We start from the raw sequence: 14,929 nt of genomic DNA, 5'->3' as shown, positions 1-14,929 counted from the left end.
TGTCTTCCCAGCAGCATGAGGGATGCCAGGGCAGCAGAGAACAGGAGGAGGCGCCGATGTGCCCATGATGTCAGCGCCTGTGTGCAGAGTACATTATGCACCCCAGCACTGCCACGCTGACATCAAGACAGGGAAGGAGATTCACAGCCCGAGTCCCCGGGGCAGACTTAGGCCCTCACGCGTCTCTGTCTCGACTGTGGGGCGACCTGCATTATCTGCTCTGAGCCTTTTTTTTTTTTTTTCCCATTTTGTTTTCTGAGAGAGGCTCTTGCTGTGTGGCTCAGGTTGGCCTTGATCTTATATATAACCCAAATTGGCCTCAAACTCTCAGTGATCCTCCTGCCTCAGCCTCCTAAACACTTGGATTACTGATGTGTCTTTCTTGCCTGTGCACCAAGGTAACACAAGCTCTCAGACCTCTTTAGGGGGTGTAATAAGGCCTAGAACCGATCCTGGCAGGCAGCTGGCCCTCAAGCCTTAGGCTGGCTCCGCAGGCTGGCATCTGTCACAGAAGGACGGGGAGGACAGGTGGCAGTCTCAGGGGCCTGTTGTCCCCAGGCTGACCTGGCTTCTTCACACAGCTGTGACAGGGTGGGGAGAGAGTGTTGAGAGGCTGAGGTACACAAACCTCAAGTCACAGCTCAGAACCGGCACAGAAAGAACCCAGTTCCTTGCCTCCAGGAAGCAGGAGCTGGAGGGGTGGTGGCTGGGATCTCAGGGTCCCTGTCACCTTGATGGCCCAAGCTGGGCTGCCCAGGTGTGTGACGGGGTGGCAATTGGCCCTTCACTGCTGTTGGCTTCCCCTACCACGCGGCCCCAGGAAGCCAGCAGAGGAGTCCTCCAGTTCTGCCTTCCGTCCTTCTCCACCTCTGTACCCCAGTGTCCTGCAGGAAGTGGTCCTGTGGCCAGGCTGAGGCCAGAGGCATCGAGGTGACAGAGCAAGGAAGGGGCTTGGCTCTGTGCCTGCTGGTCCCCCACCTGCAGGGGCTGAGCTGCGGGGAGCCGCTGGGCCCCAGGGCTGTCCCTATGCTGGAAGTACAGGCCCAGAGCTCTGCCCATGTGTGCCCCTCTGGTCCTAGGGCCTCCTTTGGGGACCCAAGCATCTGCTGACACGAGGCCGTGTTTCCGTGGTGATGCCTTGGATGCAAAGTTAAAGGCCCCATTTTCCAGATGCCTCTAAAGAGGGGTGAAGCCACCCACTCTCACCTCACTGTGGCCCTTGTGATCCGGCAGGGGGAGGCCCTGCAGTGTGGGGAGGAGACACTGGTGTGGCCGCCTGTCTGCACCTGTGAACATGTGTGTGCTATGGGTGCACCCGTGTACAGGGCTGCGTATGACATCACTCTCCAGAGCCCGGGTGCCGAGAGGGTGGTGGCCCTGGGTCTGAGGTGCGATGTGTTCCCAGGAGCTGGAACGGTGTGCGGGCCGGGTACAGTCCACGGAGGATAAGCAGGGCGTGGGTGACAGCGGGAAAGAACACAGGGGTGAATGAAGCTTAGTCCGGGGGTCAGAGGACCCCAGAGGACAGCCAGGCACGGGGCTCTGTCCTCTGCAGGAGGACGTGGTGGTGGCATGCCTGGCCCTGGCGGCTGGCAGACCACGTGCCCCCGCTGTCCCCCTGCATGCCCCGATGGCTTCCTGAAAGACCTCATGGCCGGGGATAGTGGAAGAGATCTGGCCGGCAGACACTGGACCTTCCCAGAACCACGGGAGAGCCGGCCTTCCAGCCCCAGGGGGTTGTGTGTCTGTGTGCACACACACGCAGACCCACTGTCATGCCCTGGCCCACCTCTGTCCCGGCCCATCCCTCAGGGCCCACACTTGCACCCTGCCACGAGGCTCCTGTCCTCTGTCAGCACCTAGGCCAGCACCCACCTCCCGGATGTGTCCTGGATGCTGCCATCAGCTCCTAAAGGGCCTAGAGAGCACCCATGGCCAGCAGGAAGGCAGAAGGGATGGGAGCCCAGCCCGGCAGGTGACTACTTTGGGGCCACCGTGGGGACAGGGAATCAGCGCTGAGGTCCCTCCCTGCTGGAACTGTGTGGGGGCTGAGATTCAGGGGCCAGCAGGCTCTGTGCGCTGGGTGACACCGCAGCCCCAGCCTGGGGCTGACCCAGGAATCGAGGCTCTGTGGAGCCTTTGAAGCTGAAGTGTGGGGTTCTAATCCTGACTCTGGTGCCTTCTGCCTGCAGGACTCTAGGTGGGTGGGTGAGTCAGAGGAAGCAGCCTGGGGTGCGGCCCCCCAAACTCTGACACTGTCTCATTCTTCTCTGAAGAGTTTTGCAGACAAGTCTGGGGCCCACCCCCACTGTCTGCTAGGGTCACACTGGACAATGGGGTGGAGCTGGATGGAACTTCAAGGCCCCCTGCTCCTGGGGGGACGGCAGAGATGAAGAGACACCCCGAAACACTCTCTGGCACTCCTTCCTTGAGGATGAAGCTGTGAGAGCCCTCCTAAAAGAACAGTCCCTGGGGACCACTGACACCTGCCCTGTAACCCCTGGGGACCCTCAGCTTCCCCAGCACCTCTGAGGGAGGCTCAGCTTCCTTTCCACCACAGGTCTGGGGGCTCAGGAGAGATGGAACCCTACCTGGTGCTGTCCTCAACCTCAAGGGACTACAGGAACCCTCCTTCTCCTCCTGGGGCTCCTGCAGTCACCCCCAGACTTTGCTGGAGGGCAGGAGTGCCCACTCATAGGGCAGCCTCAACCAACTCTGAGGCTGGACAACCTGGAGCCCACATGGTCACCAGGGGCTTCTGAGCTGGGTCAGACCCTCTATGCCTGCAAGGCTCTGGGTCCCACAGAGGTCCCCCAACTCTCCACATTAAGCTCCACTAAAGCCTCAGGGGCTCAGGACTTGTGTGTGGTGACTGGATTATGGGTTGCCACAGCTGACTTACTGAGGTGGGATCTGGCTGGGAGAGGCGGTCACTGGTGGTCACTGACCGCTGGCACAGTCTGTCTCCCTCCTGGCCCCTCCCTTCTCTCTCCACTTCCTGTCCGCCATGCCCTGAGCAGCTCTCTTCCGCCAGGCCACTCTGCCTTGGCGCCAGCTGACTGTGGACTGATACCTAGACACTGTGAGCTAAAGCGAACCTCTCCTCTAATTTGTGGGTGTTAGGTATTGTGTCCCAGTGACCAGGAAAGTGGCTAAAACACTTGCATCTCAAGAAGGCCCTGAACCAGGCTCTGACTCCTGACTTCGCCATGGCTGCCCTGTCCTGGCCACAGGCCCTGTGCCCCTGCAGACCACCCTCAGGGCAGAGCAGGCCCGTGGGGTCCTCTGTGGTCACAGATAGTGGATGTGGAGCAGATGCTGATGGCTCCCCCTTGAGAACAGCTCCCACTGAGGTAAGCAGGCAGCATGGCTAGGGTTGGGGGCAGCTGTGTGGCCAGCTGGCTAGGGCCAGGCTCCCCATCCTCCCGGCAATGACAGGAAGTTGAGGATGTCATTAGGAACAGGCACTTCACACAGCGTAGCGAGGAAATGAACCTTCGTGCAGCCAGCCACAAGCTCTGTGCACCCATGGGTAAGCAAAATGCGCCCTGCCGCTTCCTGGGAAGTCACTGGGCCTTCCTGATCCCTCCCTGGCCAGCAGCACCAGTTCTGTGGGCACTGCTACCAACTGGCATGTGGCTGGGCACTCAGGGAGCTCATTTGTGCTCTTTGGCCCAATGGCTTCTCCTTGAAGTGCTATCAAAGTGTGTGTGTGTGTGTGTGTGTGTGTGTGTGTGTGTGTGTGTGTGTGAATTCTGGATTCCAGCCAGACACATATCTCCTAGCAGCTCCCTGTGAGGACACCTCGGCAATCAGAGCTGTGGAACTGATGAATTTCCCCTTTTCCCTTTGGCCCCTAGGAAGCTCAGAGGCAAACCAGTGGCTCAGTATAACAATATGTATTCCAGGGTGGTAATTGCAATCAATCTGCAATCCAACTAGACTGGTTGACAGAGCAGAGCTGAGGCGTCTGACGTTGCAATGATTGATGCTGAGTGATGTTGGTTCTTACAGATGACTAGGACGCATCTCCAGGTAACGAAACCCAGGGGCAGCTCGGTGCTTCGTTTAGTTCACCCTTGCCTGTACTTTCTGTGAAGTTTTATGTTTTCACATCCGTGCTGTCTTTGTGATAGGAGGCTTTTCTGAGTGCCGCCGGCCCACCTCTCTTTAGGGTGACAGTCCATGGCCACATCCTACCATGGCCTGAGGATCTAAAGCGATGTGATTCAGGAATCACTTTGGAGGTCTGCAAAAAATGCAGAGTCCTGAGCTGGGTGTGGTGGCGCCCTCGGTGATCACCACGCTCAGGAGGCTGAGGCAGGAGGATCACTGAGTTTGAGGCAAACCTGAACTACATAGCAAGACCATGTCTCAAAAACCAAAAAAAAAAAAAAAAAAAAAAAAAGAAAGAAAGAAAGAAAAATGAATAGCCCTTGTCCCCACCCCAGATGTGCTGCTCCAGAGTCCTGGAACCCTGGCATTTGCAATGTCACAAATACTCCCAGGGCACCCGGGACACAGGTTTGGGGTAACCGCGGTGCCTATGGTAACCAGCCTCCCAGGCCTAGGCGGCAGCGCCCCCTGGCGGGCCCTGCTGAAACTCCTCCCATCTGCGGGGTCTCGTCCTAGGAGCCAGCCTGGGCCGCCTAGGGCGACACTGTGTCAACCCCCCACCCCCAGATAAAGTCTCCCGTTCCTTCTCAAAGGGGCCCTGGCTTCTGCCCCTGGGGCTCTATGTCTTTGATATGAGACGGGTTCCCTCACAGATCCTCCTCAAAGCTGGATGTTTGACAAAGACACGGCCTCTCTGGTCACACCAGCGCGTCCTCCCCACCCCTGGAGCCAACGGCCCCCACTTCCAGCAGGACTCTTACAAACCCACTTTAATGGTCTCGGAGCCTTCAGCTTGTTTTACAGAGCTGAGCACACGGAGGGAGCCCCAGTGCCCCAAGCGAGGCGCAGGCTCAGCACCGCTGGGGGCGGGGCGGGGCAGGGACAGGGGACCGGACAGTGCCCAGCAGGGCGGCCCAGCCTCCCCTCGGGCTCTGCAGGATGGGGGGCTCTGCCTGTGCCACGCCCTGAGGGCTCCCGTATCCCCAGCAGGCAAACCCTGTCTCTACCCAGGGCTCACGAGGTCCTGCCCTCACTCGGCGTGGCCGGCTGGGCCGAGTTGCTGTCCACGCAGTCCCACGGCCTTCCATGGACATTGGAGAAACCAGACACAAGGACGCTGGGGGGAGAAAGCCGCCCCGCCCCGTGGGCGGAGCCCCCACCCGGGTCTGACGCGCTCGCCCCTGCAAACCCCCCCGGCTGCGGGGCGGGGAGAACACCGCTGCCCACGCAGGACAGTGCGGGCAGTGACCTCGGAGCCGGAGCCGCTGAGAGTCCCCTGGCTGGCGGGCAGCGGGCCAGAGGCCACGGGGGCCACCTGGGACTCAACGCCGGCCGCAAAAGAGCAGGGAGAGGGGTGCAGGCCCCAGAAAGCCCCCACTTCCCGTCAGCATGGCGAGGGGGGAGGGGCGGGGAAGAGGGGCTGGGAGCCCCTGGGGGGCATCGGGCGGGCGGGGAGCGGGGACACGGGCCCCTCAGTACTTGGGGACCTTGCTGTAGTCTTCAGAGTGGATGTGGCGGCACAGGCAGAGGGACAGGAGCATGCCCAGGAGCTGTGGGGGACAGGGGCGTCAGGGAGGTGACCTGTCCAGGCCAGAGCCCCTTCCTGCCATGTCCAGGCCTGGGATGCAGGGGCAGAGCCCAGGAGGGACCCCGCTGGAGGCTGATGGCCCGGCCACGCCCCCCCAGGACCCCCCGGAGAGGGCAGGGGACTGACCTCCACGGCAGCGACGCCCACGCACACGCCCAGGATGATGCCCAGGTTCTCCTGCAGCCACACCTGCACCTTCTCCTTGCAGCCCTGCGGGGACACGGCCGGGTCAGCCTCGTGGTGCCCCCGCCTGGCACGCCGGCTGCCAGGGCACCTGGGGCAGCGACGCGCGATGACCTCCCCGGGCCCGGCGCGGAGGGGCGCTCACCTCCTTGTACACCGGCCACTTGTCGGGGTTGTTGCCGCTCTGGGTGGTGTTCAGGGTCTCGGTGCAGAAGCCCTTCACCTCCGAGAGGCCGCTGTCCCCGCGGCTCGTGTCCTTACAGGAGCAGGGGTAGACGATCTCGCTGTGGTTCATGAGCGCCGCGTTCTCCGTCCAGTTGGTGAAGCTGACCCAGCCGCAGCACCTCACCTAGCGGGGGGAAGGGGAGGCGCGGGCGGAGTCCCAGGGTCACTCAGAGGCCGCCTCCCACCTCCCTGGCCAGGACCCCGGAACAGCAGGGCTGCGGGGATTGGGGTGTAGGGCCCACTGGGGCAGCTTTCAGGCTGGTGCACGCCTGTAACCCCAGAGCTCGGGAGGCTGAGGCAGGAGAAGCACTGTGAACGTGAAGCCAACTTTGGCGACATAGTGAATTCGAGGCCAGCCTGGGCTCTGTGGTGCGACCTTGACCCCAAAAGTAAAAAAAAAAAAAACAAAAAAAACCAGATTCCTTCCCTATGAAAGGGGAACAGAGGCTCCTAAAGAACAGGCTGACGTGGGCACAGGTCTGGCAAGGCCAGTGAGAGGGGGCCCAGCACGGCCAGCCCTGCCATGAGGTGCTGAGCCTGCGCACCATTGAAATTTGGCTCTGAGCTCCCAGGTCCCCGAAGTGAAAAGGGTCAGTTCTGCAGTTTTGAAGGATAAATCGGGGAAGGAGGTCTGTGCGGCTCTGCCTGCAAACTCAGCTAGGGGCTACTTCCTAGGGTGGCGAGGAGGAGCGGGGCCGGCGGCTTTGAGGCCAGCAGAGGGCGCCAGGCACCCGCGTTTCTTCTTTTTCTTGAGAGCCGTGGTCTCAGTGTGCAGCGCGGGAGGCTGGCCTGGAACCCGGCCATCCTCCTGCCTCAGCCTCTGGGGGCTCGGGTTGCAGGTGGGTGCCACCACGCCCGGCTCAGGCAACGGGCTCTAGCTTCTTTATTCCCGTTGCCGGCTGCCTCTTCCCTGGGAGAGGGGGTGTCCCAGCCTGTCCCCTGCCTGAGCAAGGCACGGAGATGCCCCCCGCATGCCCAGCGGGTCACCCACCGCTCACCTGCGCCTGCACGTAGTCCCAGGCCTCCTGCAGGCTGTCGCCGCCGCTGGCGTTGTAGTTCTGGATCAGTCCCGACACCACGGTGCCCATCTCCTCCTTCAGCTGCGGGCAGTGACAGGGCGCAGTCAACCTTGGCTCAGGCTCCGGGCCCTGCCCGCTCGCTGCTGGAGGCCTCCCATGGCCTCCTCCCACCCTCAGGAAAAATGCCAACGTCCTCTGTGGTCACCAAGCCCTCTGTCCCCTTCCTCCTTTCCGGGCACCCGCAGAAGCTAGGAGTTTGCTCCCCTGCACCCTGCAGGACACGCCTGGCCATCTCTCTCCCTCCCTGCAGGATGCCATCTGGATGGGGACAGGGACTCCACGAGGCGTACTTGCTGCAGAGTCCCCATGGCTGAGCCTGGCCCCGTCAGAGCAGGGGTGTGCCTCACCCATGGATGACCCCGTGTGCACAGTAGCCTGGCTGTCTTCTCCCACTCAGGGGACACTCATAGACGCTGCTGGGCCCCCACTGCCCAGAGGGACCAGGCAGACAAACGGGGCCCAGTTTCCTTCTTCCGGGGAGACAGCATCAGGGCCCCGGGACTGATGGATAGTCAGAGCCTTGGTCCTAGCCTGACTGCGCCACCAACCCTGGTCAGGGATTGAGCTCCCTGGTGGCTGAGGTGAAAAGCCCCCAGCTTTCAGTCACCCCACATGAAGGCTGATGGCAAATGAGGCAGGCAAAGGACTTGGAGGAGCAGAGGATGTGGCCTGCCAGCCTCCTGCCACTGTGGGCACGCATGTGGGCAGCAGCCCGCAGCACCGGCCCAGGATGAGGAGGGGAAGGCCGTGCCTACTGCCCTCACTTCCAGAGAATAGAGACCTGAGTGAGGCAGGATGGGGTGTTGGTGGGGCTTTCCCAGAGTGTCTTCCAGGAAGCCTATCAGTGGGGCTCCCCCAAGCCCCGTCAGACGCTAAATCCAGACACCCCTGCCCCAGTGCCCTGCAGTCCAGGTGCCCTGTTAGTGCTGGGACTTCAGTGTAATCCTCACATGGACCTAGGTCCTAGCCCTGTTCCCACAATCCGGAGATGCAGACAAGAAGCCCAGAGAGGTTAATTCACTCAGCCAACGTCACACAGCCAGGGTGCGTAAGAGCAGAGATCTGGACCCACACTTCCTCCACGAAGTGTGGTGTCAGCCCACAGACCCCTCTGCGTGGGAGCCACCTCACCCACATCCTTTCCTCCGGAGCCTGGGCTCTCTTTATACCCAGTGTGGTGTCCAGACTTCCTGGCCCCGCCCAGGCCTCCAGCAACGGGAAGGTATGGGGGGGGAATTCCACCCCCAGGTGGTTTCCATGGAAACGCCACCTCTTGCAGTATCCAGAGCGCGACTGGGACATCACTGGCCTCTGGGACCAGGTGCTGGGGCTCCACTCCAAGCTGGGGTGGCTGCATCTGTCCCACAGGCCTGTGTTGGGACGCCAGGGACGGTTGCCCTGGCAACAGGGGAGGGGCAGAGAGGAGAAAGCCCAGGAGGGAGCTGGGCGGGACAGTGCACCCTCCAGGGCTGCTGGGAACTCGTGGGCCGGGCCTGCCCCTGGCTGCCACTCTCCCGCTCACTGTGGAGTGGGATGGGCTGTGACTGGCAGTGCCACCCGGGGCATTGGGTGGAACTGGGCGAGGACTTCCTGAGAAGGAAGCCAACTGAGGCCAGCACTGCCACATGGAGACCGGGACAGGCTCGGCTGGGTGACAGCGCCGGCCACTGAGCAAGTGCAGACGCTGCTTTAAAGATTATTAAGGGCGAGGCCTGGTGGGCACAGCTGTCATCTCAGCACTCGGGGAGGCTGAGGCAGGAGGATCCCAGTTGGAGCCCAGCCAGGGCTATCTAGCGACTTGGTGAGAACCGTCTCAAAATAAGGGGGCCGGGGACGTAGCTCAGTTCAAAGGCCCTGATCGCCCAGCTGGTCAGCAGCGGGGAAGTGACAGAGTCCAGGGACAAAACCAGCCACACGTGGCTCTGGGCCCTGGGCCACGCACCCTCACTCCCTGATGGGGACCCCTCTGACCCCCAGGCTGGACTTTCCGTTTGTCCCACAGTGAAATGTTCCCAGGGCCGGGTCCTGAACTGTGACCAGCGTGGGGGGCACCAGCACCCCTGGAGCCAGCAGGAGCACGGCATCCCCGGCCACCAAGCTCCCAGGGGAGCCCTGGGTCTGGACCCCGACCCCCTGCTGAGTCCCCCTGTCCCCTCTCCTGAGGGCCAGCCCGGGCGCCCCTCCTCCCCTCCCAGATCAGAAGTCTCCCCTGTCCCCGTGGGGTTCAGCCGCCCCTGCCTGGGGAAGCCAGGGCCAGGTCAGGGCTTTCCCAGGGCCGCTTAGTCAGTGGGAACCTGTAAGTACTGCCACTTGGGGCTGGGGGATCCCCGGTTTTCCTGACCACCTCTCTGGGAGCAGGGGCCCAGAGATCCCTTTCTCAGGCAGGGTGAGCCCCTGCAGTAGTCTCCAGGAGCCCCTGCAACCTCGCCTGCCTCCCCCACCAGGGACGGTGCCGCAGACCCAGGGCCTTCGGCTGCGAGGGGCCGCAGGTCCCACGGCCCAGGGGCTGATGACGGCCCGAGCCGTGCAGCCCGGAGCTGACCGGGAAGCTGTGTCCCTGTGGGCCGGACGTGCACAGAACCCGACATAGCGAGCACCTGTCACCGCCCGGCCCTGGGGGACCAGGCCTCTGCAGCTACCACTTCCGGCCCTGGGGAGAGAGACTGGGCCCCTGTTAGGGCCACAGAGGAAACTGAGGCACAGTGGCTGAGTCCCTCCCTGCTCTGTAACAGCCCTGGGGGTGGGGCGGGGCCCCTCTGTCTCCACTTGGGGGAGCATAGCCCACAGCCTGGGGGCTCAGCCACCCTGCAGGAACAGACTCCAGGACAGGGTTCGGGCACGGCCGGGGTACCACGCAAGAGAGGTGCAGAGCTGGCCCCGTGCATGACCCCCTGGCTAGGGAAGGAGTTTCACACCCCAACTGCCGGCTTCCTGTCTGTTTCACGGCCAAGTGAACTTCCCCATCCTCAGACTCTACTATTTCCTCTTTTGCTTTGGCCTCCAGGAAACTCAACACTCAAGTCAGGAACAAGAGTATTCCTCTCAGTCTAAGTTCTGCTCTCTCTTGTTTTGGCTTTAGCTGCCTCGTTGGGAGCCAGCTCCAGTTCTCCTGAAAAACAGCCTGGCTGTGGATTATACACAAGGAATGAGGATGTAGGTAAGGATTATCACCATGAAAATGTTATCAGTTTGGACTCAGAAAACAGGATGCCTGGATTCCAATCCTGGCTCTGCTAATTCCAAGCTGCGTGACCTTGAGCAAGTTGCCTAACCTCTCTGTGCTGCAGCTCCCACCTATCCCTAAGGCTTCAGAAGATGTCACGTGCACCCACCATGTCCATAAATGATCTCTGGGACAGTCACAAAACCCAATGGCCCTTCCTGTTCCCTTATCTCCTATGCTTCTGTGTGGAGAGTCTAAAACTCTAAGCGCTCACTTTGAAGCCTGGTGCAGTGGCAGCCACCTTGTAACCATGAGGCGTGTGAGCTGCTGCCTAAAACCCATCATGGCGGTGAGGATCCTCACACAGGGTCTCTGAGCGTCCACGCCGGGCTGTCCCGTGTCCTCCACAGAACGGGAGGTGTCTGTGGCAACACAGTGGCTCCTTGTTCCCAGGGTGCCCGGCCCAGCATGGGAGTGGGGCACTCACCTTGCCCACATTGAAGTAGAAGAGGGTCCCGGCCACCACCTGGGCGATGAGGATGAGCAGCAGGAAGGCGAAGTACTGGGCAGAGAGGGCAGAGGTCAGCAGGGGGCGCCCACCCCAGCCTCGCCCCCGCCCGGCCCGGTGGGGCCCCGACTCACCAGCCCCAGCAGGCAGCGGACCTCGTTGATGGCACCGAGGCAGCCCAGGAAGCCCATGCCCATGGTGACCGCGCCCACAGCGATGAAGACGTAGGCCCCCACCTGCAGGGAGCTGTAGGAGGTTTCTGGGGGAACGAGGGACACGGCTCACTGAGGGTCGCAGGGACAACATTGCTGGGCCAGGGTACACGACTGTGATGCCAGCACTCGAGAGGCTGAGGCAGGAGGACGTCTGAGTTTGAGGCCAGCCTGGGCTACATGGTGGGTTCAAAACCAGCCTGAACTACACAGTGAGACCCTGTCTTAACTGGGGTGCCCATCAGGGAGCAGCTCCTGCACCCCCAGGGCGCTGCCTCCCCTGGATGTGCCCCATCCTCGTGACAACTGCACCCTCACCCTGATCCAGCCTGACCTGCAGCCTGCTCTAGTTTTTCTCCCCTGCACCCATCAGGATCCTGTGTCCTCCACACCTCACCGATTTTTCTGGCCCATTTCTGCTCCCACTGCCCCAGGGATGTGAGCTGCAAGGAGGTGAGGGCTTCCCCTGCTGTGCCCCATGCTGGCGGAGTGGTGCCCAGCGCTACGAGAGCAGTGAGCCTCCTAAACTAAGTGCTGTGGGCCGATGGCACAGAGAGGAAATTGAGGCTAAGGGCTCCCGGGACCACCTGGGATGCAGGGTCGGGGCTGTGAGCCTGGACCTGGCGGAATGGGGTGGGGATGCTTGGAGGCCACGCAGGCTTCCTGTGTCAGGGACCACGAGGGGCGGGGCAGGCAAGGGGCCCCCTGATCGCTCAAGGGCAGAGCAAAGGGGCCCTCGAGTGAGGACGAGGGCCCTTCCGGTCTCCTGGCGTCTCCTCCAGGAGGTCTTCGGGGATTGCTGCTCTGGTCTCCCGGGCTCCCCAGATCATACACTGGGCAGGGGCTGGCAGGGTGGGGACGTCGCCTGCTGCAGCAGGTGTCACCTGGGGCCACAGCTGTACAATACGCCCAGTCCAAGGGTGGGTGTGAGGACTTGTGGGGGACACAGATGTGTCACACGGCCTGGCACACGGCAGGTCAGGGGCCCTGGCTCCCAGTGCCGACCCGCGTGCTGCTGTGTAACTCTGAGCCAGCTGTGACCCTTTCAGCCTCGGTTTACCCTGCTGCACAGCGCTGGCCAGTGGGGCAGAGTTCCCGAGCCCTGCTGGCTGAGGGCTGCCTGGAGTGCCATGTGACCCAGAGCTCGGGCTCCACCCAGTGGGTGACTCAGGTACACAGGCGTGGGCAGGGCTCGGGCCCTGGGGTTTATGTAAAGTGCCCCTCTCAGGTCTCAGGTGGGGACCCCATAAATGCTAGCACTCTGGGAGCTGGGGCAGGAAGGTCCCAATATCAAGCCCACCAACTTAGGGATTTAGGAGACTCTGTCTCAAAATGAAAACTAAAAAGGACAGGGGACAGAGCTCAGGGTGCAGGCCCTGGTCACAGTCACACACACACACACACACACACACACACACACACTCCAGGAGGGTCAGCCCCGGGCAAGGTCCAGCCAGGCAGAACTGCAGCCAGTCCGCACTCTGGGTGCAGTGTTCACTGGGTGTGGGCAGGGCCTGACCCAGGCAGAGGAGGGCGCCCCTGGCCTGGGAGAGCCTGGAGGCCGAGGCAGGAAATAGCAGCACAGGAAAGGACTGACAGCCTGTCGGAGGGCAAGGCACCCGCTTCTCCTTGTGGGCTGTGGTGACAGCTGCCCGCTCCCGTCACCCAGCCTAGCCCGTTTCCAGTTTAGTTAGGCCAAGCAGCTGTCTCGGCTGGCGTGCAAACTGGCTCTCCCTGCAGCTGCTGGGAGGGCCGGGGAGCCAAGGCCGCCCTCAGCAGGGCAGGGTAGGGCAGGGCGGGCATCTGTGCACAACCCAGGGGAGCCCGGGAGGCCAGAGCAGCAAATCCGGAGGGATCAGGGGCTCCCACGCTGTGGCTCACCCTAACCTGGCTGAGGACCGAGGCTCTTGGGTGGCATCCTACACCCACTAGTGGCTTAGCCACTCTGAGTCTCTGGCTGTTTGGGACAAGGTCTCACTGTGTGACCCAGGCTGGCCTCAGACTCGATGCGATCCTCCTGCCTCAGCCTCCTGAGTGCTGAGATTCCTGTTTCTTCCTTTATACAGCAGGAACCGAACACCAGCCAGCTCCCGCTGGAGCCATGGGGATAAAGACAGATGGCCCTGGGAGACACTGTGACAAGTGGCCGATCACACGCCCCTGACAGCTGGCTCCAGGAGGCCGGGCTTCCTCAGGCCCTGGCCGCCTATGCCTCCTGCTCTTCCCCGTAGAGCTGGGGACCTGGACTGGACTCGTGCTAATCGGGACGCAGGGGCTCCGCCTGTAAGAGGCTTTTCTGAGGCCGCCCCGAGAGAAAGGCTCCCAGGACAAGGTCTGCGTTGTCTGGGGAGAGGGAGCGAATTCCCGCTAAGCCCGGCTACCCCAGCCCTGGCCTGGCCCTGGCTTGAGGGCAGTGGCAGAGGAAGCCAGCTCTGGAGGCTCTGCCCACGCCTCCCGCAGAGTCCGGGTGCCCAGGCGCAGGCTCTTACGCAGCACAGAGATGAAGCTGGTGCGGTCAGCCAGGATCCACACCCCGAAGCCCAGGATCACGGCGCCCAGGATCTGCGGGGGAACAGCAGTCAGTAAGGGGCGGGGCTGGCAGGCAAACCCCGAGGGCCAGACAGGGGAGCGCGGGGTGGGGGGGACCCCAGGCCTCTGCCTTCCTTTCTGTTTTTGAGACAGGGTCTTCCTATGTAGTTCGGGCTGGTCTTGAACTAAAATCAAAAGAAAGGAAGGAAGGAAGGAAGGGAGAGAGGCAGGCGTTGGAGGGGTGAAGTGGGCAGGGATTTCCAGCCTTTGTTCCCCACCACCTGGCCAGGTCCCCCAGGTTCCCTGCTGGACCCCTGACCCCGGGTGGCTCAGGGCTGGGGAGGCGCCACAGACCAGGGAAGGTGACCCTCCAGCCTGGCTGTGACCACCTGCAGGGCCCCCTCTGTCACAGCCCAGGTTTTCCCTCCGCTGCAAACCCCTACACTCAGGTCAAGTCCATGGCCCGCAGCCGCCTGAGTGCCCCTGGCCTCATGTTGTTGTCAGTAAAGACCTGGGCCAGGGCTTCCCACGGGCAAAGGGTAAACTGAGGAATCAGGATGACCCACACTTAGCAGCAGCAACACAGCAAAAATAAAATCAAGTGCCGGGCGGGCGTGGTGGCAGATCCTGTAATCCCAGCCTGTGAGGCTGAGGCAGGAGGGTCACCACAAGTCTGAGGCCAGTGGGGGATATAGTGAGGACTCACACAGTGGATTCAAGGCCAGGCTGAATGACAGTGAGACCCTGTCTCAGAAGACCAGCTAACTAACTAAATAAAATCAATGCTGAAGAAGTCTGCCATGATCAACCATGAATAAAATTCCCACACAACTGACATCATGGACTTTTTTTTTTTGTTTTTGGTGGCACTGAGGACTGAACCCAGGGCATTTGCACTGAGCTACATCCCCAGCCCTTTTCAGCTTTTCTTCTGTGACAGGGTTTTGCTAAGTCTCTAAATTGCCCAGGTTGAGCTAGAACTTGCGACCCTCCTGCCTCAGCTTCCCAGAGGGCCGGGATCACAGCTCTGCACCGTCATGCTAGGCTGGGACTTTCCTTTTGTCTCTGGCCACTGGATGGCTGGCACAGGCCCACCTCTCTCACCTCGTCCTTTGAGGACTGCTGAAGGAAGGGGACACTGCCGCCTGACCCCGCTGTCCTCTAACAGGAGGAGTCCTGTGTCCTCCCGTCAGATGGCTCTGTTGTTGTCATTTTGCACACAGAGAAACTGAGGCCCTGAGCTCTTCTACCAGAGATGGGCAGGTGGGTCTTACACAGAAACCCAGGGTCTGGGGACAGGAAGGCGACTGAGTCACTGGAGAAGGC

General features: G+C 61.7%; 1 protein-coding gene and 1 long non-coding RNA gene across 3 annotated transcripts in view; one reads left to right on the top strand and one right to left on the bottom strand.

The window, feature by feature from the left end:
- Positions 1-4,871: 4,871 nt before the first annotated feature.
- The window catches only part of Cd82 (CD82 molecule), a 32,927-nt gene continuing 22,869 nt past the window's right edge, over positions 4,872-14,929 (bottom strand). For both annotated transcript variants that reach the window (XM_003465119.5, XM_063227803.1), the window contains 7 exons: positions 13,564-13,636; positions 10,997-11,121; positions 10,842-10,916; positions 7,111-7,212; positions 6,033-6,236; positions 5,831-5,914; positions 4,872-5,666 (listed from right to left, as the gene is read on the bottom strand). In XM_003465119.5, the coding sequence (XP_003465167.1) occupies positions 5,589-5,666; positions 5,831-5,914; positions 6,033-6,236; positions 7,111-7,212; positions 10,842-10,916; positions 10,997-11,121; positions 13,564-13,636 (741 nt within the window). In that variant the 3' untranslated portion in view covers positions 4,872-5,588. The remainder of the gene's footprint in view (positions 5,667-5,830; positions 5,915-6,032; positions 6,237-7,110; positions 7,213-10,841; positions 10,917-10,996; positions 11,122-13,563; positions 13,637-14,929) is intronic.
- Positions 8,413-13,570, top strand: LOC134470941 (uncharacterized). Its single transcript, XR_010040212.1, has 3 exons — positions 8,413-8,992; positions 10,271-10,348; positions 13,141-13,570. It is a non-coding gene; the product is annotated as an uncharacterized LOC134470941 (long non-coding RNA).

The sequence above is a fragment of the Cavia porcellus genome, unplaced genomic scaffold (assembly GCF_034190915.1).
Source record: "Cavia porcellus strain 051 isolate PalLab524CR breed Dunkin Hartley unplaced genomic scaffold, mCavPor4.1 scaffold_17, whole genome shotgun sequence".
NCBI classification, from domain to species: domain Eukaryota; kingdom Metazoa; phylum Chordata; class Mammalia; order Rodentia; family Caviidae; genus Cavia; species Cavia porcellus.
This window is presented reverse-complemented; position numbering and strand designations above follow the sequence as displayed.